Source organism: Anopheles coustani, chromosome 3, assembly GCF_943734705.1.
Source record: "Anopheles coustani chromosome 3, idAnoCousDA_361_x.2, whole genome shotgun sequence".
NCBI lineage: Eukaryota > Metazoa > Arthropoda > Insecta > Diptera > Culicidae > Anopheles > Anopheles coustani.
Window position 1 is genome coordinate 21,495,217 of NC_071288.1, and position 24,024 is coordinate 21,519,240.

A 24,024-nucleotide genomic window follows, 5' to 3' on the forward strand; every position below is an offset into this window, starting at 1 on the left:
GTAAAGGCACGTTTCTAGTGCTTCTGTTTGGCTATTTGGCGCAGGGAAGTGTGCTCTTATACAATCCCGATCTTTTAGCGATCAGGAAGTGGGCGTATTATGTGTTACCATCAATCGACAGATACGTGTGTGTGTGTGTGTGTGTGTGTGTGTGTGTGTGTGTGTGTGTGTGTGTGTGTGTGTGTATGTGTGTGTGTGTGTGTGTGTGTGTATTTGATCCTTTGATCTGTTTTATTTCTTTCATTTACCTGAACATTGAAGGGGATGCTGAAAGATTTCTTACACTTCCATACCACACCTCAAACTCCAAACAGATCTACACAGATGGCTAACGTAACGTAATTAATCATCCTAATCCACATGCTACACAACGATTGATTTATATCCTACTTCTTCTTTCCCTTTATGTTGGTTCAGCGAAAACTGTCACTTAAAATTGGATCCTTCCATGCACATTCGTCCTGGAGGTAGAACAATTCGATGTTCAAGACCGGAAAAAGGCAGTTTAAGAAAGTTTGGGGGTGCTAATATTCTTCTACAAGAAATAAATAGCTCTACGGATCGATGACGCGATTCTTAGCGGACTGAGGTTACGTGGCCTACGATTTATAAATGTTATTCCTTTCGGAAAATGTGATCCCGAATGTCATTGGATTCGTTACTATTGGCTTAAGGGTTTAAACTTTAGAAAACGCTCCGCTGTTGCGTCGCTTGAGGTGCTCTCTACGCATGCTCCGAATGGGATGAGTGAAGGGTGCAAGGGACGTTCCGCTTTATATGGCACTAACGATAACGGGGGCTAACGTTGATCTGGCCCGCTAGCGTGCACGACCGGCAGCAGAACTTGGCGTAGTATTTGTGGTTGCAGAACTGTCCCGCGACGATCAGATCACACTTGGCAAACAACTGGTTGTCGGTACACTCCGGCGGTACATAGACACCTGCGGAGAAAGATGGGGAAAAGATGTTGACCGGCCAATCAGTACTGCAGTGCCCACCGGTGGTTGGGTTGCGTCGAATTTACCTTCCACGCGTAGGCTCTTCTCCTGGAATGCTTCCGATTGATCGTTCCTGGCCAGACACTTGTAGCGGCCACTGTCGGACGGGATGGCCCCGGCAACGGTGAGCACGTTCGTATCGCTGATGTGGATGCGATCGGTCGGCACCAGTATCTGGTCATCCTTGAACCAGTTCACCGTCGGCCGCGGATATCCGTCCACGGTGCAGTTGATCGAGAAGTTGCTGTTCGGCATCGGGTTCTGTCCCTGGGGGAATTGTAGTGCCACCGTAACCGCAACTGAGGGTAGGAAAGAATTTGGAAGGAAGTCAGTCGCCGGTTCCCATCGATGCGGAGTATCCACAATCCACCCAGAAGAAGTGAGTAGTATAAACTTACGTGCTCCCAGAACAACACCACACCAGGGTTTATATATTGTGTATTAATGAGCCCACAAAGATGAGGTTATATGAGATGACCACATAAAAGACTACTTACCCGGAGGACGGACTACCGATGGGGGTCGTTGGGTGGCGGGTGGCCGCGGTCGGACCGGCGGGCGGACCACTCCCGGCGACGGTCGCACCGGTGGGCGTCCATCGACGATGTACTTCAGGTACTTCTCGTCCACCGGACTGGCCGCGGTAGCCGGACCGTACGCCTGGAGTGTGACCGTGCGCGAGATGCCCTTACCGGCCCCGGAGTACGCCTGACACACGTACGGACCCAGATCCTGCAGCCGTACGCGCGTGAAATGCAGCGAGTAGTCGCGGTTCACCATCGACAGAGGCATCATGAACGTTTCGCGCCACCAGCTGACGACCGGCTTCGGGTGGCCACCGGCCGGGCAACGCAGTGTTGCCGAACCGTCCAGGTCCACCGTCTGCGATTCGTTCAGGTTGCCAATGATATACGCGTCTCGCGGGATCGGATCTGTGTTCGGTGCCAGGAGCGGGCGCGAACCCATCACCACGAAGGAAGCAGCGTGCGTTGTTAGTTTTGCACACCACGAAGTACGCAGGAAGCCATTTTGTTTTATTTTCCCGCCACACATTCGAGGTACGAGAGAGCGTGCGTTAGAGTTAGTCACAGGAAGTAGTCACAATCACCAGAAAGAGCAAGAAAGGTAGAAAGAAAAGGGTTGTCCGTAAAAGGACAGAAAAACCAGTCAGAAAGAGAACAAAGCGTTTCGGTTAGGTTAAATGACGACATGCCACAGGTGATAATTATTAATTGTAGCGAAATAGACAGCGGTGTCAAACATTGTGCATATATTAAGTTTTTGTACGTAATTTTTTGGATAAGTGTATAGAAAACTATCGCTTCTTTCCAAGCACAAAGTATGAGTTCATTAGTCTTTAAATGTTAAGTAGAAATCTCCTCTTTGGAGAATAACTGAGACGTTTCTTATTCAATCCCGCTTTAGTTGTTAGTTTTAAATTGCTTTAAAAACCCGAAAAGATCGTCAAAATTATACTATTTTTGGACTATCTTTAGCTGACTCGCTTTAAAACGGGGGTACTTTGAAGTTTTTTAGTATTTATCTTGTTTTATATCTTTATCGACCACTTTATTTGTCTGAAATTGCCCTGAAAAATATATTTTTGCGTTGGCACTATTGGAATTGGAGAAAGTCAGATTTGTTTGACACCCCTGCCAGATCGCTATCAGAACGAAATCACCAACACCAAGTTTTGTGAGGAAAGGGCCCAGTCGACCCAGAACACTTACCTCTGACCGTGAGGTCCACCTCTCGCATAACAGGTTCGCCGATGCCGTTGTCCGCGATGCACACGTACGTGCCACTGTCGGTGCGATGCAGTTGTACGATCTGCAGATCGCCCGTCGAGGTCAGTACGTACCGGCCTTGGTTGGTATTTAGCTGCAGAATGAAGAGAACCATCGCGTGTAAACCTTTGTCCTCCGACGCAACAGCGCATCTTTTGCGGGACTCACCATAATTTCACCCTTACGCCAGCGGATCGAGGGCGGCGGGAATCCGGTGGCGAAGCAGCGCAGCGTCGCCACTCCACCCTCCTCCGACTTGATGTCTAGCTCCTCGCGCGGGACCGGCTCCAGCACCACCGGACCCGGCACGCCCGGCACCACCGGTCTACCCTCGTCCGGTCTCGGCCGCTCGACGGGGCTGATGCAGATCTGGGCGCAACCGGCCCGGCAACACTTGTTGTTACCCCGGCAGTCCGCGTCCGAGTAGCAATCGGTGCTGCACTGGGTGGCGTTGGCGAGCGGCGGACACTCGCCCGGTTTGTTCGCGGAACGGCAGACGCCCACGAACTCGGACCCTCTTCCGTCCACCGTTCCGCTGCCCTGAACGTCCACCACGCACTGCGATCCCGGCGGGCAGTACTGAGTGGCGCAGGGGTCATTGCACTGGCACCGTTCGCATCCGTTGCTGGGCTCGTAGGATTTGGCGATGCCGTACTGGCACTGCAGCTGACGGCACTCGTTCTCGTACTGCTCGCAAGGGTTCACCTCATTCGCTGCACGGAAATCAAATCGGAACAGGATGTGTTAGAGGATCGTCTAGGACAGTCTACTTTCCGGCTATAGGTATTTAATTAACTTGGTTAGTCACAGTTGCGACACCTTGATATGATGAATGAATTTGGAGAGAGATGAGAAGTTTAAAAGCGACAATGATAAATTCCTTTGATAAACTGGATGATCAGCCAGGATATTTGTTATAGACCGACTTATTTATAAGCTAGTTCTTCTTTGAGGCAACTTTGGTATTTCGAGGAAATCATACTGACATGTGAAATGCATTGCGAACCAGATGGTAAAACAAAAACGCAAACATCGCCCTTGAAAAGATGATGAGAGGACAGATGATTTGATGGTAAAAGAAGATGAACCATGAGAGACACAGCATACATATAAGAAACTATGCGCAACGATGAAAAGCATTGCTGCGAATACAGCTACGACAAACTAATCCTCGCCCGCAAGGATATCGTCGTCGGTTCAGCCTAGACCCTTCCTTTCGATATGCTTATATCAAACATCCCAGTTTTATTTTGGAGTTGCTTGTTTGATTAGCATAACTCGACGATCCTATGTGATGGGATAGATGAACCATAACCAACAGCACCAAACGTCCAACATACAGATTATTGCTAATCCTTGTGATCTACAGATTTGGATGAACGCACACTGGACATTTACCGCCGAACCCGACCAGACACCGAGTAAAAAACACCCGTCAAACCGACCAAAGATGCGAGATACGTTGCAGGAAGCCCCACGGTTTGTTTAGCAGCTCGTAGCACATTTAACTCTAGGCGCACATTGGCCACCTCCTGCGTCGGCAAAGCGGGAGCTGTAAACACTTACACTCTGTATTACAGCGCGTCCGACATTCGTCGTACGAATGGAAATTGTTCCGATTTCCACCGCAGCCGGTATAGCGGAATGCAAAACACGTTTCCCGCTCCACATCGTAGTACCAGCGCATGGGACCTTTACCGTACCTGCGCCCTGGGCATCGATTACCTGCCGCTATCTTGAGACTACAGACTGCCATCACGTCCGGATCAAATGCACCGGGTGAGGGGGGGAAGAAATGTACATTAAGTGATGGGTCACCCGAAGGACATAACCTGTTGCTGGAAAATTCGTACCGAGGTTGGCGGGCAGTTGGCCCTTAGCTTCACTCACCCGATGGATCCACGCGTGACTCCGGCTGGCGACGTACGCAGGTCTGCTCGCACTCCTCAGTGCTGGCGAACCGATTGCCGTTGCCTTCGCAGCCGGAATAGTTGAAGGCATAACAAGCGCGAACGCGGGCGTCGTAGTAGAACCGGGGAACGCTCTCGCTACACCGACCTTCCGCCTTTTCGTCTTGACAAACATCTGCGGGAAGGTGAACCAGTGAGTTTGTAATCGGAATCTTGGACTCTTAAGGTAAGCTATTGAATGTTAAATATTAAAATCTGTTTTTGTTTTGTAATGACTCAAAATTCAATGAATTCAGAAGGAGAATTGTGAAACCATCAAGGAACAGGATTTCAAGAAATTGATTGTTGGACAAATGGATTTACTGCAGCGGAATAGTTGGTACACAGTAGGCGAGACAACAGAAGCAAATGCTACTTTTCTTGTGAGGTAATTTAGTGATGAAATACCGGAGCGCGTGTTGAAAATGTATGATGAACCGGTAGTTGTACCGTCATAGTGATTCGTTAAGAGGATTTGGATGCTGAGCCTAAAATAAGTGCTCCAATTCTGGCGAGAATTCTGATTCTATTTCTCTAGCCCCCAAAGTATGCAAACCGAAATGTAGTAAAATTTGAATCAATATTTAAAGAACAGTGCAAAGGACTATTTCGCATGTTGAGAGGACTGAATACACCTGCGTAAAGGGGAAAATACTAGTAAGCCCTTCCTGAACAAAGAAGAAGATTATGAAGAAGAGTAAGAGATAGTAGATGGCATTTGTTTCTGTTTTGGCCAGCTGTGTACTGACATCTGCTGAAATAGACCATTGTTATTTAAATTTAAAACTAGAGATATTAATTTTGAACTAAACTCATTGGTAAAGAGTTGAAAATAAAGGAGACCAAGGGATATAATTGTACCGAGTAGACAACCTACATTGAATGGGTTCTGTAAAGTCGTTCTAACTAACCATCTTGTCAACTTACCCACGCCACGATAAACACCGCATACCCGCTGACACTCCTCCTCAGTTCCGTACCGGTTCGCGTTACCGCCCTCTCCACTGTACCAGAACTGTTCGCACGAGCGTTGCTGGGAGTTATAGTAAAACAGAACGGCCGGCTCGCCGCGACCCGTACCATAGTCAGGACTTTCCTCGCATCGGCTACCATTGCTCGGACGCTCCTCCGTCGGTCCACGGAGGTCCACATCGATCGGCTTACCACCGCAAGCCTGCTCGCAGCCCTCTTGCGTTTCGAAGTTGTTCTGATTGCCCCCGCAGCTGGTGTACGTAAAGGCCTCGCAGCTACCTGCCGAGGCGTTATAGAAGAACCGGGCCACGTAGCTGGTACAGTTACGGTCGCCATTGTCCATCGGCAGCTGGCAGTGGCTACGCTCGAACTGGGTCGGAGGCTGCTTCGCTGGTGCTTCCGTCTGGACCGGTGCTGCCACCGGTGGTTCCTCCCGGCCCTTGGCACCATCGCCCGCGCATCGACTGACGCAGGACTGCTCGTCGGCGAAGTTGTTCCCGTTGCCACCGCAGCCACCGTAGTAGAACTGGCGGCACCGTTGCTCCTTGGTGTCAAAGTACCAGTGGGCGGTGTAGTTCTGGCATTCGCCAATCTCCGCCGGCAGGTGGCAGGTGTCTTTTTCTGAAAATTCCGTAAACCGGAATCATCCGGGAGGGGGCGGGGGCAAGGGGGAAGAAAAAGAAAAGCCAAAATACGATCAGTATCCAACGGCACAACGGCGGTCCGGTTGGAGCAAGCGTTACGGTTGTTACGGTCGTTACGGTAGGTTTAGTTTCCATCGCAACAGAGTTGGGTTAGTGAGAGGTTATGTTTTACCAATCCCTCTCAAGCCCACCCCTTGTAAAGCGGGAATGCTTGTGTTTTAAATTTTGTCGCTTGTTTTCGTTCAATTTCGTTTCATTTCCAGTGCTCCAAATGGTCGCGGTCCGAAACGGTTATTTGCAGTGCCAAAACGCCTCGCTGAGTGCCAAAACGGTTGGTTGGGTGAGTGGGGGGTTTTTTGTTTTACGTTTGAGGACACAAATTTTGCGCTATTCCAAATTTTCCAATTCGCATTCGCACACACTTTCGTTCGCCCGGACAAGGGGATTACTCCCCCCTTCCGGTGGGGCCAGCCGAGGGAACGCAACGTTAAGGCAGGAAAGAGGATCCTCTTTACATCGGAACCCGGGGTGGACCAGGACACTGATCCCGGGAGGGGGCCAGAAATGGGGCGACAGTGGGAGGATTGCTGGCTCTGGCCACACCCCCCCAGGACGCGCTTACTTACCAACCTTCGGTGGGCACCGCGATTCGCACTGGTCGCGCGAAACAAAGTGGTTCTCGTTGCCACCGCAACCGGTAAAGTAGAAGGGCATGCATTTGTTACTGGCGCTAGCAAAGTACCAGCGGGCCTGCTGGGCCTCGCAGTTGCCGGCGTCCAGCGGCTGGCTACAGCTTGCTGCACACGGGGTGGTGGAGTAGTGCGGTTTCGGAGGTGGAGTGGTGAGACAAGGGATGCGTGTTAAGGCACGGACAGTGACAGGGATTGAGGAGTATTTTGGTTGGATTGCAGTTCCCACAGGAATCGGTTGTTAGAATGTGCGCAGTTCGGAAAGAGAATATAATAGAAATGTTAGGAAGAAGAACAAACACCATTCAGAGCTAGAAACAGAACACCAGCACCAGGCGGGGTAGAACACGGCTTCAAGGCATCCATGGTTAGCGTCGAAGGGCAGCGATCTGCATGCGGCTAGAGACCTCACTCGGAGCGAGTAGTACGGAGTAGAACCACCACCATCACATTTGAACAGCAAGGCTCAACCGGGCGGATACTTACGCTTATGGACGCCGGGTGTCTTGCAGTGGTAGCCACAGGATGCCTCCGATCGGTAGTTGTTCTTGTTGCCTCGGCAGCCGCCATAGTGGAACGGTCGGCACGCGTCGGAGTCCTTGTCGTAGTACCATCGCTCGAACGTTCCATTGCACGGTCCCGATTCCATCGGCTGTTCGCAGGGTGCTGTGAAGAAACAGGGCGAGTTCTTAGTTAGTCCTGAAGAGTTTCTCACCGCTCGTAGATACTCACGCTTCGAGTCGTCGACGGCGCACGTGGCCTTGCAGTCCTCGAGCTTCTCGAACCGGTTCGCATTGCCCAGACAACCGCCGTACGTGAACTGGGCGCACTGGTTGCGCTCCTCGTCGTAGTACCACATGTTGTAGTGGCCGGTGCAGGGTCCGGTAATCTTTGGCAGCTGACACACGTCCTTCCCGGTCGGCGTCTCGCACACGTTCTTGCACTCCTCGGGCGAATCGAACCGGTTGTTGTTACCGTCGCACCCGCCGTACCAGAACCGTCCGCAACCGCCGTACTCCATGTCGAAGAAGTGCTTGACGGTGTAGTTGTGGCACGGACCCTTGTCCTTCGGCAGTGCGCAAGCCTTCTGCGGTGAGACGGGCACCACGGCGCAACCCTCGAACCGGCTGCCCTGCGCCTCGCTGACACCATCCGGGCAGCAGCCGTACTTGCTGTCCGCGCACGTGCAGCCAGTTCCGTTCGGACCCTGGGCCGCCGTTTTGCCATCCGAGCAGCACTGGAACTCGCTGTGCGAGCAGTGGCAACCCTGGTTGTGCGGGCCCTTGGCCGCCGTAACGCCATCGGGGCAGCAGCCGAACTGGTGCGCATGGCACGGGCATCCTTCGTAGCCCGGTCCGGACGCGTCCGTTTGCATATCCGGACAGCAGCCGTGCTTCGCGTACCGACATCCGCAACCCTGGTTGTCCGGTCCGCTGGCGGACGTCTTATTATCCGGGCAGCATCCGTACGGCGAGTACTTACAGTCGCAACCCTCGTGGTTGGGTCCGCGAGCCGGCACGAAATTATCCGGACAGCAGCCGTACGGTGAACCGAGACAGCAGCCCTCCTGATTGTGTCCGTGGGCGGGTGTTTTGCCATCCGAACAGCATCCGAACGGTTCCTTGCTGCACGCTGCACAACCCTCACCGGCCGGACCGGTGGCGGCCGTAACATTATCGGGACAGCAACCGTGCGCCGACCCAGCGCAGCCTTCCACCTTAGCCGGTTCCGACCCATCGGTGGTCTTGTCCGTGCTGGCGGGTTCCACGGTCGACGTTGCCTCGTCCTCCTCCTTGACTCCCGGGCAGCCCTTGAAGTTCGGACCCTTCGCCTCGGCGACGCCATCCGCGCAGCAGCCATGCTTGCTGAGCACACAGCCGGCCACGGTCGTCGTCTCCACCGGGCATCCCTCGAAGTCGTTACCCTCGGCCGGTGTCGTCTTATCCGGGCAGCATCCGAACAGCGTCTCGGCACACTCCGCCTTCGGGCAGCCCTTGTTCTTGGGACCCGTCGCCGGGGACAGCCCGTCCGGACAGCAGCCGTGCTTGGTCTCCTTGCAGGTTGTTGGAAGCGCGCAACCCTCCAGGAACGGACCGCTCGCCTTGGTCTTGCCGTCGGGACAACATCCGTGTGTCGACTTCGCGCACAGAGGTACCTTCGGGCGGGGCTTGCACTTGCGTGCCTTCTGCTCCTTGGCGATGACCGAGGTGAGCGTGTACGGGGTGCTGCTGTAACCGTCCTCCGTGCCCATGTCGGTTGCACCTGTCGTGGAAGCCCAGATATCGAATGTGGTCTCCTCTGGGGACGCCTGCGTGACTGTCGAACCGGTGAAGTCTTCCGTCGAGCCCGCCGCCGAGGGCATCTCCGTGGCAGATGTCGCACTGGCGTCGGTGGATGCACCGGTTGCCGATTCCTCGGTGGCACTAGATGCGCCGGATGCCGCCGGGACGGACGTGGTGGCTCCAGGGAGCTCGGTAGCGGACGCTTCAGTTGGCTCGGAACCATCCACCTTCTTGCTGGTATCGGTGGAACTCTCAACCTTGTTGGTGGTACTTGCCGAATCATCCTTGCTGGTGGTGCTGGCCACGTCGGAAGCGACCGTGGTGCTCAGCTGTACGCTATCGGTAGTCGCTGGTACGTCCGTTGAAGCTGCGACCGTTGATGCTGCACCCGTTGAAGCCACATCCGTTGAAGCCACATCAGTTGAGGCCACGACCGTTGTAACCACGTCTGACGAGGGAACGTTCGTCGTTGAAGCAGCGTCGACTGTACTCGATTCCGCGTTCACCGTAGTCGACGGGACACTGGCATCGGTTGTGGTGTCCGGTTGATTAGTCGTTTGGTCTGTGGAAGATTCCGACATTGCACCCGTCGTGGCCGAAGAGTCCGTCGTTGCGACAATGCTCTCCATGGTGGTTGCAACCGATTCCTTTGCCAGTGAGACACTCTCCGAAGATGGCGACGTCGACAGGGAGGCCGCGTTCGATTCGGTGGAGCTCTCCGCACTGCCCGCCACCGAGGATCTAGCTCCGAGCTCCGTTGAGCCCAAGGACAACGCACTCTCGGTGGTAGCCACCAGTCCAGCTGAAGCTGAAGGCGCTCCCGACACAGACGGATCCGTTACAGACGCACCCGTGACGGACGCATCGGAATCGCTCGCCTTCGAAGCACTGAACATCGTCGATGGTCCCGCACCATCTCCCGAACCCTCGGACACATCGAAGGTGCTGCTCGCGTCTCCTGATCCCTCCACCGTCACCTTGTCCGTCGTCGCATCTTCAGGGCTTGTGGCACCAGAGTCGAAGCCCGTCGTATCGCTCATCATAACCTGGTCCGTTTCGAACGAAGTCTCCGTCGTGGCACCGCTGCTTCCTAGCTCCACTCCCTCCGCCAGGCTCGTGTCGTCCGTGACCATCCGCACACCCGCCTGTCCTTCGGTGGTGGTCTCCACCGCATCGCTCTCTTCTTCGCACTCCTCGCCCTCGTCGTAGTCATCTTCAGCAGGCTGCTTGCTCGTCGCATTCACCGGGATGACCTCATCGCCGGTGCAAGCGTGCTTGTTGCAACCCTCCGTCGCCAGCTGAATCTTGTCCACGTCGCACTTCGACTCCGGAACGACGGTACCGTTGCTCAGGCAGAGCACCTTGCGTGACATCGCGCCACCGCCGCAGCTCTTGTCGCAATCTGTCCACGGTCCGGCGAACCACTGTCCGGGGCAGTCCGAGGGACCGTCGCACTCACGCTCCCGCGGGGGTTTCTGATCGGCAACGCACTTGTAGTCGTCATCCGCGCGCTTCAGCGACTGCCCATCGAACACCCCGCAGACGACGGTGCGTGTCTGGACGCCCTTGCCACACACGGCCGAACACTTGCTCCACTGGGATGTGTACCACTGGAACTCGCACGGGGTCAGCTTGCATTCGCGGCGCAGCTCCGGCAGATCGCGGCTCGAGCAGAACTTCATGTCATAGATCGTGCCGGACTTCGAGGCACAGTGTACCGTTCGGGTTTCTACCGTCGCTCCGCACTCATCGCACTGTTGCAGCAGAAAACAAAAAAAACAGCATCATAAAATACAATTAAATATAGTGAATTCCGTGATTTACTGCATTAGATAGTTATTTTATCTTTAAATCAGCAGATCTCTACTTATTAATCAAAACGATTGTCGAAAAGCAGTTCGAATTTAAAACCCTTTTGCCTGAAAGTAGGCAATCGGTACAACACCACGAACCGGTTCGATTTCGATATTGAAAAACCGTTTGAGAAAATAAACGATTCGATTTGAAATATTGGTAATCCTTGCTCACCCCTGTCCAGGACGACGTGACGTAGTCGACACCCTCACAGGGCCGCAGCATACACTTCTCGCTGGCCACCGGCTTTTCCGTGATGCACTGGTCGTCCTCTAGTACCGTTATACGGCCACCTTCCTTCCGGAAGCAGGTGACCTTTCGTGTCCGCTCTCCTTCGCCGCACAGCTTGTTGCACTGTTCGATGATGGGGAAGAGAAAAAAAGGGTCAAGGATTGGTGACGCAAGTTACATTTGAACTTGTTGAGACAGATCACTAATTACTCACCGGTGACCACTTGCCAGTATACCATTCCGGACAGATGATGCCCTCGTTGCAAGCCCGTTCCGTAGCTGGTTTGTTGCCGACCTGCTCGAGGCAGACATCATCTTCGATTTTTTTCGTCGCACTAGAATGCACGAGTGTTGGTCAGAGAACTGGTAAAGTGACGTGTGAAATCGACTACGGTACTTACCCATCAGCGGACACACGCTCGCAGTAGACTTCTCGCGTCTGTTTACCCTCCGTTCCGCAAGGTTTCGAGCAGTTCGACCACGGACCCTCGAGCCAGCGCGGTGGGCACGCCTGCTGGCCACACTTTTGCGTCGTCTCCGGCTTCTCGGCCAGATTGCACAGACCCTCGTCCACCACGTTCAGCGAGTTCTTGCTGTTGCAGGTGACGTTGCGCGTCTGCACACCACCGCCGCACGTAACCGGACACGGTTCGAACGCGTTGTACATCCAGGAGTAGCTGTCCGGCTCATCCACCGGGGCCGACTTCGACGACACGCTGTACTCGTAGTCGACGCCCACGTTCTTATCCTGCGACAGTAGCACCAGGTAGACCGACTCGGTCGTCGGCCCGAGGCACGTTAGCCGATCCGGGGCCGCGAATCCTTGCGGACGCCGCTCGTAGTGCCAGTCACACCCGGCGAAGTGAAGCGTGCGCGGGAAATCGATACGATAGTTGCCGTTCAGGTGGTAGAAGCCAGTCAGGTTACGGATGGCCAGGTAGTTGTTTGACGGGGCACGCTCGCTGACGATCACGTTCGTCGCGCCGGACGGGATGAGCAGCAGGTCGTTGTAGCCGACCAGCAGGTTGGTCGCGTTCAGCGTTCCGTTGGCCGTCCGACAGGTGGAACCATCGCCCCGGCAGATGCGGCACTTGTCCTCCTTGGCCTGCGAGCCGAGCATCATGTCGCAGCCGACCGGCTGGCAGGAGCCGTCGACGCACACGTCGAACGATTCCTCGTTGCAGCGGGTACCGTCGGTGACCTTCGCCCGGTGGCGGTAGTAGAACCGCTCGCCCACCGGCATGCAGTTCAGCTCGCACGGGTTCGGGGCACGCGTGTACGGGACCCACTGGTATCGGTGGCCCTCGAACGGCACGTCATTGAATTCCGAGCATTGCTGCTTGCGGAAGTCCTTCTCGCGCTCCTGGCAGTCCTGCGATGGGAATGGGAGATTTTCGAGTCAAAACTAACACCTCATGACAATCGGGATTCATAGTGAACGTCATAAAAGAGTTTAAGGATTTTAAATACTAAGTAATACTTTAGTAGTATAATTTTGAATTTTTAAACAAGTTAACTTTGCATGATTTTATTTTGCCTTTGTGCTGTCATTTTCAGTTAGGCCATTTTGTGATCATTTTTCTGTGTGAAATCGTTCGTTTGCCGCACCATGGGCTTCTTCAGATATTGCAGGTTGTAATTTTAATTGCGAGAATGTTGCAGGCCGTAGTTTTACTCTTGCTTTATTGATGCTATAACAAATTATTCAAACAAATGCTTTTTTATTATCTTTAGAGCACAACCGGCCCCGGTACACAATCCTCTTGAAATGAAACAAATAACTTGTCTGGCTCGGAAGGAAAACGCAAGGGCCACCGGAAACGGAAGCCATAATGTAATCGATTTGTTAGGATCAGGACTGTGCTATTTTTCTCCCTTCCTTTCTTTGGTTTGGCGAATGTTTTCTTCGTTCGGCGAAAAGCATCAGTAGTTTAATTCACCACAAGCACACAATCGTCCGACGGGCCCCTAGTTACTGTCACGTTCTTCGTTGTGCCAGTGTCTTGTGCTTTATTGGCAACGGTCCCATTTGGACGAAGAACTCTCGCTCTCACACAGATGGGACGAATAAAAACATAAAACGCACGGTGTCCCGGGCTGCAATTGAATATGTGTTGCTGACATAATAGAATTTATCGACACAATTATTGCATGTGCATCACTGCAATACCAATGGTGGGGACGGAAGACGGAAATATACAATGAGAGGAAACCAAAAAAAACGTTTTAATACGATGATAGGATCGGCGTTGTGTTTCTGCTTCCCATGCCATGATCAATTGTTTGTCAATTTAGTCACGATTGAACGCGAAAAAAAGATATGTTTCTTTGCCAAAAATCGACAAGGAAAAGGAGAAAGATGGTAATACAGAATTGTGCTTCACCTATTGTTTTTAATACCTTCATTTCATGCTGGGAACGTCACAAATGAAATAGAAAGATAATGAGTTTGTATGCATTTTATAGGAAAATAGAAAATCGTATCCGTTTCTCGAAAGGAGAAACATATTGAAACATCACGGTACAAACCACCATTCGCCTCCATCGACATTTTCACACATATAGTTTAAATGGATCTTAAAAGCCGAAAATTTAATTGAATCAAATATGTATGGTGGAAAACCAATTGAGAGCATTCCAAATGTTCCTTCATTCGACACCATTTCTTCGACAGCCGTTTTTCACAAAACACTGGACAGGGGGAAACAAAACTACCATGCGCCTCCATTACGAATTTAATTTGTGTTTACTCTTGACGCACAATCAAATTACATGAATAGTTTAGTGTGTTGTTATTATTGCCGGAGTTATTTCCGCTTCACCAAACACATCAAGAAGAAATTAACTTTCATCCTTCGACCATTAATGCAAACAGCTGAAGACGAGGTACGATTTCCATCGCGTCACGGAAAATGGGCGATGAGAAATTTCCTCATCTCGATGGCCCTCGGGCAAAATAAACATTGATTGAAGGTTGGGCGTGTGCGCGCATTAAATAAACATGAAACCGTTGCCGCGTCCTTTGCGCGAAGCGACGGAAATGCTTGCCGAATGAAAACGGGAAAATCTTTTCTTGATAATGGACACACTTTCATCACACAAAAATGAGGTCGGGGAAAAGGAAAATGAAACCATTGACCATTACCTGCGTGTTGCAAGAGAAGTACTTCCTTCGGCCGCCCGTACACGCCTGCGTTCCGTTGGAGCTGCGAAAGAGAAGAACACACACACACAGTTTACAGTAGAAGAAAACGCACAGCACAACAATCGAAGTGCAATTCGCGGCGGACCGATTAATGCTCACCTCTGCTCGAGACATTCACGCTCCTGGTAGGCAACACCTCCGCCGCACGTCCGCGAGCACTCCGACGGTGCCCCCCAGGCGCCCCACCGTTCGCCCGGCCGGCCTTCGCCTCCGGGGATGATGAAACTTTCCGGCTGGTACAGGCTACCGCTATGCTGTCGTTTATGTCGAGCGCCAAACTGTGGGAAAAGAAATGGAAACCCCATTAACTCGCGGGTCCGATCCTCCCAAATGAGTCCCTTCCCCACGAGGGGTCCGTCAACCCCCACCTCCCATCCGGAGGCAAGCGATTAGAGGCGAGCGCTGGCTGGATGCGAATGGCCTTGTGCAAAGCACCCATGGGAATGCGACTGCCATTGTATCCCGGTGTAAACAAGTTGTGAATTTAATTTTAAAATTAGATCCCCGTCCCCCCGGCCACCACCCTGCAGGGCCGTGCCAGAAGGTTCGATTAATTTCTTCTTCGCGGGAGTTTGAATGCGAGTAATGCGTAATGTCTAATGGTCCCTCCCGCTAACACCAAGAAAGCCAGTCCTCGCGAGCTGCTGTTAACTTGTAGAACACGAGATGCTACCATCGTTACCTTAACGTCTGTTCTAGCGTTTTGTCAACTGTCAGCTTTCTGTACGCTCTTTCATGTTCAATGAACCGTCTTACCCACCGGGGGCCACGACGTTCGCGCCCCCTGAGGTCATAAGGTCAAGTGGGCCACCCGAAGTTGGCAGACCGCCCTTCAAGCCGGGCCAAAGGAGCGAGTAAAACTAATTCCGACCGCCTGTCTGCGAGCATAATCGTCGGTTGGAATGTAAAATCCCCTCTCTCCCCCCACCTGGCACTGAAGAAAGTTGCCAGATCGTACGAAACACACGGTGTGTGTGTGTGTTTCATTAACATTTCCAGCTATCCAGTCCAGTCAGCTGTGTCCGCCGCAAGATGTCTCCGGCCCAGGGCGTAGAGCGGAACACACCGTCGAACACTTGCCATCCGGCGATGAGTTTTCCACTTAAGAGTTTCAATTAGAACCAGCGACCGACCCGCGCCTAACGACACTCGGACGGCAAGTGTTTGCGGAAATTGAATTTTTACTCCAGCGGTTACACCGGTTACGGGTCGGAAAAACCATCCCCGCCCCCCTCCTGAGAAGTTTCCCGCTCCGGTGTGTGCGGTGGTGTGCTTTCCGGTGGGAATTTCTAGTTGGTTTTCAGCTATTTCCTATTCTGCTCGCGTAGTCCTGTGTGGCACACGCTGGTTTGGCACTTACCCGTCTGGATTCGGTAAAGCTAAGTTGTAAGGTCACTAGTAGCACTAACAGCTTCGTGTATCTGGAAGGAGAATCCAACAGAGAAACAGAGTCAATGGATTAATAATTTTACACGCAAAACATAATCTTTAAAACAACAACGAAACAGAAATTCATAATTGGAATAAACGCCGTGTCCTTTTTTTGTTGTTGCTTCGAGTGTTGTATCGACGCACAAAGAAAGACCTGTTGCGGTGCCACTAATATTCGTTAACATGTAACGACTTCAGAAGTAATATGGAACTCGTAATGTGCCCCAAGTGGCGGGTCCCTTCGTTAACTGTAAATTATCATCTCCCGCGTAATGCGATGCGTACCTAAATCGGTTGTCTTTAAAACTCGTTTAATGCACTTAACATAATGCTGCCTCCCGTAAACCCACAACCACCCCCTCCCACGTTCTCTTTGCACAGGATGAAGGCTCACCAAAAGTCTTATGCGTCCTTACCGTTTTCCGTCCCGTCATCCATAACAATGGATCCGAAGATGATGCATCATTATTCGTGCCGTCAAGATCATATTGGCCAAACCGCACGCAACCGGTTTGTAGTTGGGGACCTGACGCTCACCCTCCGCGGGACGCCTTGTGGAGCCGGGGCTCGAAAGGAGGCCGTGCGCCACGTTTAATGAACATGATTTAAATAATGAGAAGCCAACAAGTCTGCGCCCGTGCGCTACGATAGTGTACCGACAGTGCGGTGAATTTAGACGCGTATCGCATATTTGGCAACTTCTGTATGTGTGTTTGAGCCATTACACCGACTGTCATTAGCGGGATCCTGGCAGAAGCTGGCTGGCTGGCGACGGCACTTTTTTCCTCCCTCTTTCTGGGGCGCGAAGAGTTTCACATCGTTTCAATTTGTCAGTGAAAATTATGAATATTAATTTCAATTTTAATTATCCTTTTGGCGACATTCGCACTACGTTTGTGTTATCGTTCATGTGCGATCCACCATTCCTTCCCGCGCGCCTCTCCACCATTGCTTTGGATTTCGTTTCGCCGGCTTGCTCAAAGTTTCGTAACGTGCGCTCGGGTTCCAGGACACCGTCGTGGTCCTCGTCCTTGGGAGAAAGCGTTGGAAAGGGGTTGGCTGCTGGCCAAGCGCCAACCGAAGACCGGCCCGGAATATATTCATTATATACACACACCCAACCGAGATAATGGGCGTCTGGGTTTGGGTTTGCTAATGTGTGCAAATATAATCTCACACCGACAGACAGAAGAGTGGGCCTTCCCCCCCTGGGAAGGTATTGGCAAATACATAAATTCATAAATGTATCCACCATAAAGCAGCGCCGCAAACAAACGCTCGCTAGGATGCGATGGTGCGTGGTGCCAAGTGTTGTTGGCTTTTTAACCTCCACCCTCCCTTTCCAACTTTATGGCACACGCCTTAACGCCTTGCTGCAGAACCCCTGTTTACCGAGCGCAAGTGCGTATAATTAATCGTGGAGAAATAAAATTTAGTAGCCTGTTTTAATTTTTAATTCTTTTATAAACGCTATTTGCTACCTTTATCTGATGTTCGTACTGGCTTTAAAACAACCATTCTCGAAACTTTCCCATGCAACAAAGTAAACTCGACTGAATGTGTAGAAGTCTATAAACAAGCAATGTTGCCGAACGGCTTAACCTTGGTGGGCCACGGTATCTTACTCGAGTTACACAAACAGGAACGATGCATTAGGCAACTGGTGTTTGTGTTCGGAAAATTTCAAAACTTCCGCCCACGGGCCAGCGCAAATTTTTCTTGGAAAACCCCAGGGCACGCGATGTGTGGGCACGATGCATTTCAACAGGCAAAAACCAGAATCCATGAGATCGTCGAACGATTTGCGATATTTAGTCTGGGGCGTCGGTATTCCACCGCGCACGAATCCCGTATCAACCCTTGGCCTTCCTCAGGCCAAGTAACAGTTGGACGTTGTCGAATCGGTCGAGTTTCCACACCGGTTTTCCCTTGAATTAACTGAAGGTTTTTTCGCGGAAAACAATAAACAGTTAAGAATGTTGTTTAGGAAGCAACGGAGTCATTCGAGATGTTTTGATTATGGAAGAAGTGCGTGCCGGAGCGCATGTCGGTTATGTGATATCCCTGTTCCGTGATGTAGGCACGGTGGTGGAAGTGGATGGGAAATTTATTCTCTCCATTCAAGGCAGCAACGATTGCAATCCGACCACTCCCAGATGCCAGGTGTAGCGTATTTTTATTGACCTCTCATAACCCTCCCCCTTTGGAAGGAGATGTTTTCATCGACACTTTGGTCGTGCTTGGGTATGTTGAACGAAACCTTCGAAAAGGTTTCGGATACATCGCATAATTTCACATCAACACTGGCTGCTCGTGTCCTAAATCCTTCCCGGTGAACGGACACCACCGAGTGCCACGGCGTGTGGTTTTCACAAAATGTGGAAATTCCCCACCAAAAGACCAATCTGTTCGACAAACAAACCCCGATTGCTTCGTTATCGAGCGCTCGTCATCGATTCGTCGACGAACAGAGCGCGCGCCACTCGGAACAGCATAATCTAATGTTGGACGCGCCTGCCGGGAAAATGAATTTTGTTTACAGCCATAGCGAACGGCTGGCTGCTCTCGCAACGGCTATATCGAGTCGGGCACAAACAAACGAACCACAACCGCTGACCTTTGACATGGACATGGACGTTGGACTTCCGGGACTTGCTTCCGGTCGGTGTCCCAGGGCGCGCACGGAGATCATTTAATCAGAGGAGCACGATGTTTGAGCAAAGCTAGAACGTGTTTGCCGAACAGCCAAAACGTTCGCCCAGTCCGCGAGCGGCAATATCTTCGCGAACATTTATTGTACACCGCACACCGCAACGTATTCGCACGTGGTTACGACATCAAAACACACTCACACACGTGAAATGGAGCCGTGAGCAGTAAAATTTAGTTTAATAGGCTCGGACAAATAAGTGACCGAAAGCGTCCAGTTTGGAGGTTTTGGAAGCCCACGGGCAAATCATCGGTCGGAAGGTTGGCCTCTGCCCGCTGCGTGGCCAACGGAACACGACAGCTCTTCAATTCGCACGATCCGTTTCCGTTCCGTTCCCGGCTAACGAACCCTTCCGCAACCGAGGCCAGTGAGGAAATTAATTTTCCTTTCTATTTATTCACACATCCGCACCCCCACGCGGGTTTCTCGTTCGGGTTCGAAGTCGCGCGGATGTTTAGAACCAGAGAGCAAACCACATACACACCCACATACACACACGCTGGACTTCGATGCGATTGCGATGGAAAGCGATAGACACTTTGGTCAGTTTAATGCCACATCGAGTAAGCAATAGATGGACTGAACCGTTGGCGATACGTGATACGGTACTCCCGACCGAACCCGGGATAATGGTTTTCCGGGTGAGAAAATTGATTGCAATCGTCGTTCGGTTGCTAGCAAATTTTCCCCTGTCCATTCTATTTATGTTTGGAAGTTTGGATGGTGGTTTTTTTTTCGTGGGTTTTACTTTCAACGCTACTTGTTCACGAAGCGAAACAACGTTAGCCAATGAGAAACTAAACAGATGTTTAATAGCATTGTCATTCAGTTCTTTCTAAACATCGCGCAAAAATCAATACCCTCCAAATTAAATGATAAATCATGTTCTAGAGTCTGTTTTAGATAATTTAGTAGAGATTATAATTCACACTCAACATAAACAGAGCGATAACAATTTACAAACATAAACAAGCAATTCACAACTAAAACATTGTATTCAGTTTAAAAAAACTATTTTTTATTTACCTTTTGTCAATGCTCGGATACCAGGTTTATTTTATAGGTTTGATATGATTTTCCAAATTATCAAATCTAACTGCTGGCGCCTTTTTGTACAATTATTTTAAAGCGTTTCTCTTTTTTTCTATGAAATATTTTTTTTTCAACTTACAAAAGGTATTTTGTAAATAGTAAGTCACTGTCGAAATGCCGTTTAAATGATTCCCTTTCAAATATTTTTTGATTATTCGTTTATTTATATTGAGAAAAAACATGTATGAGCGACAAAATAAAAAAATACATCGACAATCTCATGCTGCAGCATTAGAAGAAAAGAGAGCAAAAAATGGCCAACTTAGACCATACATGGCATTCGTTGATCAGTTTAAATTTTAATTTAAATCTCAAATTACGTTGCGCTTGACTAACAAATTACCAAAACCACACTCGGGTAGGGCAGTTTGAGAAAACTAAAACAATATGGGAATATGAAAAGATTTCTTTTAATATATATTTTACGAGCTTCAAACAACAGCTTGCTGAAGAACTGTAAACAATATCATGAGCAGAAAACTTGATTGACCATAATTACAAAGCAAAGTTTGCTCGCACTGTTCAGCTTCAAAATGTACCAATTTTCCTGACCGAAGGGAAGTAAGGTTAGAAGTAGGTGGGGTGAATGCGTTTAAAATGCATTTTATGCCCGCATTGTCAAATTGTTCGCGTTCGTGCGTCTAACAACGCATGCTGAATGGTGCCTTAATGATGTTTGCTAGAAAACAGTGCATATCAATTATGTACTCCGATATTAGATACATTTTGCAATCACTCCAAGCGTTGCGACCATCGATGGACACGTACCGATTGTACGTGCGCAAGTGATTTGTAATTAGAGTGTTTATTCAGCCCTTGTGTTTCAGTTTTAGTTTGCTGTGAACGAAGTTGCTTTTATCCTTCATTCATCATGTTTTCCACTTAATTAAACTGTCGGTTATTACACGAACGGTGTACGACGGGAATCATCGGTAGCGGATGGGTGCGTATTTGGCCGTGCCTTAAATTTACACAGCCATATATTCGGCAGGGTATAATTTTTGCCACCACCGAACGAGAGATCAAAGAACGATGGACAGCAGCACGAAGTAGGAAGACCGAGGTTTGGAGAAACAGTAAATTCCACACGGGCGCATATTTTCTCCGTTACCCTAAGGATGCATCTTTGGAATTGTGCGTTCTTGACCCACATTCGGGAAAGCGCAATGAAATATTGCATCGATCGAACCCGTTCGCTTCGGAGCTTGAGAAATGATGAAGTATCGGCACTCCTCCCTTGAAAGTAAGCTACCGAAACCAAACGAAAACTGTTTCCCATGGTGCCGAACCGCGTGCCGGTTTCCCATGGTGGAGTGGAAAAGTGTGCCGCATCAACAGTTCGGAAGAGAAATAAATAAAACTTTTAATCATATTCATTACAGCGAGACGGAAAAGGGGAGTATAAACAACCAATGTAAACTAACTGAAATGGTATGATATTATCGGTAGCCCAGTTTCTCACGAAGTGGTTTCCCGTTCAAGAATGTTTATTATGATTATTTCAATAACTCCGTACTGCATTAAGGATATTGATTTATAGCTAAAACATTAAAAATCAGGTTTTAAGTGAAAAGTTTTCTAATTAACGGTATGTGCAAATATTGCAAAAGATCGGTTTTAACAGAAAAAAGTTGACAGAGGAATCCCTGATAAACCATCCCAAATATTAACAACATTATACTTGTCCGATGTAACCGCTACGTGGTAGGTCTTTTCTATGCGTTTCCTTTATGGAGGAAAATCAAGAGAAGTGGCTGACCTTTCTTTCTATTCGTTGAAACAACAGGACAATACAAATTATTCACTCTAACGTGAAATCGGTTTTAAGATCAAAAGTTCATTACTTGAACGATGCCATCCTATTGAACATTTTCAAAGCATCCATTGTTTGGTTGTGCACTTACCTCATTTTGTTCAGGTATTATCTATACTTGATCGATTCCATAAAAAGTTCGTTGGATAACCTCGTTCCGGTTGAATATGAGTACAGAAGGGCTTGGCTCGTTTTGAAAGCTGAAAAAATAAGGATGGAAAATGTATTAATAAATTAGTTTCAAATTATTGCTTGAAAAAAACATGGAAACATTCACAGTCACGTATATTTCAAATCGATTCACATTACAAATGGTAACATAAATTATGAGATTGTTATTGATCGTTTAGCAGCAATGTTATCGATGGAAGCTTTCCATCGGAAAATCAAAATCAACGCACTGGGAAAGGCCAATAGAATGCGAAAGGTGGAAAAACTTTTCCATTTTGCTCCGACCGTTATCTTGCCACGCAGAACTTCCACTTTTCCAAACTGAATCCCGTACGGAGATTAGTTCGGCATAAATGGCATCATTTGCAAGCTTTCAGTCGTTAAGTCGAGTGAGCCGTGTGCCGACCAAACTTCAAAGCTGCCCTGCTCAGTCGATTGGAAATCATTGAAACTGTTATCCTTCTTTCGTGCCTCTCGTCTTCAACAAAGAAAATTGCAAAAAAAACACGGTTCGGTACGGTTCCATGAGAGTATCGGAAACTAACTTTTCCTCACATATGATTGCGAAAGCTTGCTTTGCTTGCTTGCTTGGAAAACGATTTCAACAAAGGGAAACACAAAAAAGGCAAGCTTCACCTTCATGGCAACACACCTTCCATGAGTTGGGCGCCTTCAGTCGAGTTCTTGCCTGCCCCGAGGGGAAAATTCGAGAGAGGAACGGGTTGGAGCAATCATCGCGTCAATTTTCCTCGGGTGAAAAGGCATTCTCTTTTGCCTTATCGGGCCGCACCATCCAGTTTCCGATTCAGTTCAATCGCTGTCAGCAAGTTTCACTGCCGTTGTTATCATTGTACCGAGGGCACGTTACGTGCGGTGTCTGTGTGTATGTGTTTTTTAACCTTCTTCAAACCCCACAAAATCGTAATCAAAGCAACCGGAAAAAGAGCTTCCCCAAGCCAGTGGTTCACAACGAGCTCTTTCCTGTTAAACCGCAAAATATTTTCCCCTCCCATACGGAAGCCGACATCGGATCGGCTTGAGCAATGGAACGGTGGTTAGAGCATGGGAAACTTTAACCTATCCTCTTCCGCACTTCCGGCACTTACCGACAACACCTAGCTCGATCTCATTTGATTAGGATAATTGAATCAAAGCTTGAATTACGTCCGTCGGTTTTGTAGCTCATCGTGGATTGGTAGTCTGGAAAGTTGGTCGTTGCCGTAGTTGAGGTCTTACTGGATAAGGTGAGGTGTGGTTACATCCTGCAGTCTTCAGTAACTACTAAGGTACTAAAGCATTTGCATGATTAACTGGATTTCGAATGCCGGCTCAAGTGAGACACCAATGAATGTTTAAGTTGTTAATTAAACTAATTGAAGTCCATAAAATCTATGAAAAATCTTTTACAAAATTTACGAAATTTCAAAACACACAAAATCAAAATAATATCGAAACGTCATGAAGAGATATTTGTAGAGAAATGTGTTCATAAGCTCATATTGATTAATGGTAATTATCATTACCGTGAGCTGAAGTTAAATGCGCATCGGGGAAATAAATGGTGAACTGACAAATTAAACCGATTCGAAAACAATTCAAATGTCATGGAACTTTTAAATGATTTCACAATAAAGTTCCTCAATCGTCGTTCTCACAGTTACCAGCGTAAAACCACCCGAACATATGGCGGCCCACTCTATCCTCCCCCGAGTTGTCCATTTACGGCCACTTCGCTACGGTTTGACGTTTACCGGTTCGTTTGGGTTTCTTTCGCCGAACAGGACTCAAGGTCTCGCACCGGCCGTATTCCTGTTGTTGGCCTTGTGGTGAAATAAATGTGGAGCAGCACTGGCCGGGCGTTGGGCAAGCCGAAACCACACCTTTCACTTGAATAACAAAAAAAAAATAACTCCAGCGCCATCTCAAGGTGAGCCAGAGGGTGAGCCGGGAGTGCGAAAACTCGTTTTCGGCAAAATGTCATGATGCAATCCGTGCGCTGTTCACGTGCTGGTTTGAACGCACACCTGGACCACCGGGAACTCCACATCGGGGGTTCCACTTTGCACTAGTTTTTGTCGACAGACAACACACAAATGGCAAACAGGAGTACCTTAAAGGAAACCAAAACAAAGCAGGGAGGTTCCGGCAATTTTGAACTGGGCAGATGGAGAGTAACCGGCCCGAGTATAGTCTGTA

The 24,024-nt window shown here is 49.6% G+C and overlaps 1 protein-coding gene across 1 annotated transcript; it reads right to left on the bottom strand.

Annotated features, from left to right (window-relative positions):
* Positions 1-783: 783 nt before the first annotated feature.
* Positions 784-16,028, bottom strand: LOC131259504 (papilin). Its single transcript, XM_058261009.1, has 19 exons — positions 15,972-16,028; positions 14,711-14,889; positions 14,552-14,612; positions 11,808-12,778; positions 11,621-11,741; positions 11,350-11,529; positions 10,172-11,075; positions 9,812-10,123; positions 7,772-9,703; positions 7,526-7,705; positions 6,977-7,147; positions 5,662-6,327; positions 4,694-4,870; positions 4,352-4,552; positions 2,954-3,498; positions 2,729-2,879; positions 1,496-1,930; positions 1,025-1,297; positions 784-941 (listed from the first exon to the last, which is right to left on the bottom strand). The coding sequence occupies exons 4-19, from the start codon at positions 12,647-12,649 to the stop codon at positions 784-786; spliced, it is 7,248 nt and encodes a 2,415-aa protein (XP_058116992.1). The 5' UTR covers positions 12,650-12,778; positions 14,552-14,612; positions 14,711-14,889; positions 15,972-16,028.
* Between the last annotated feature and the right edge of the window lie 7,996 nt (positions 16,029-24,024).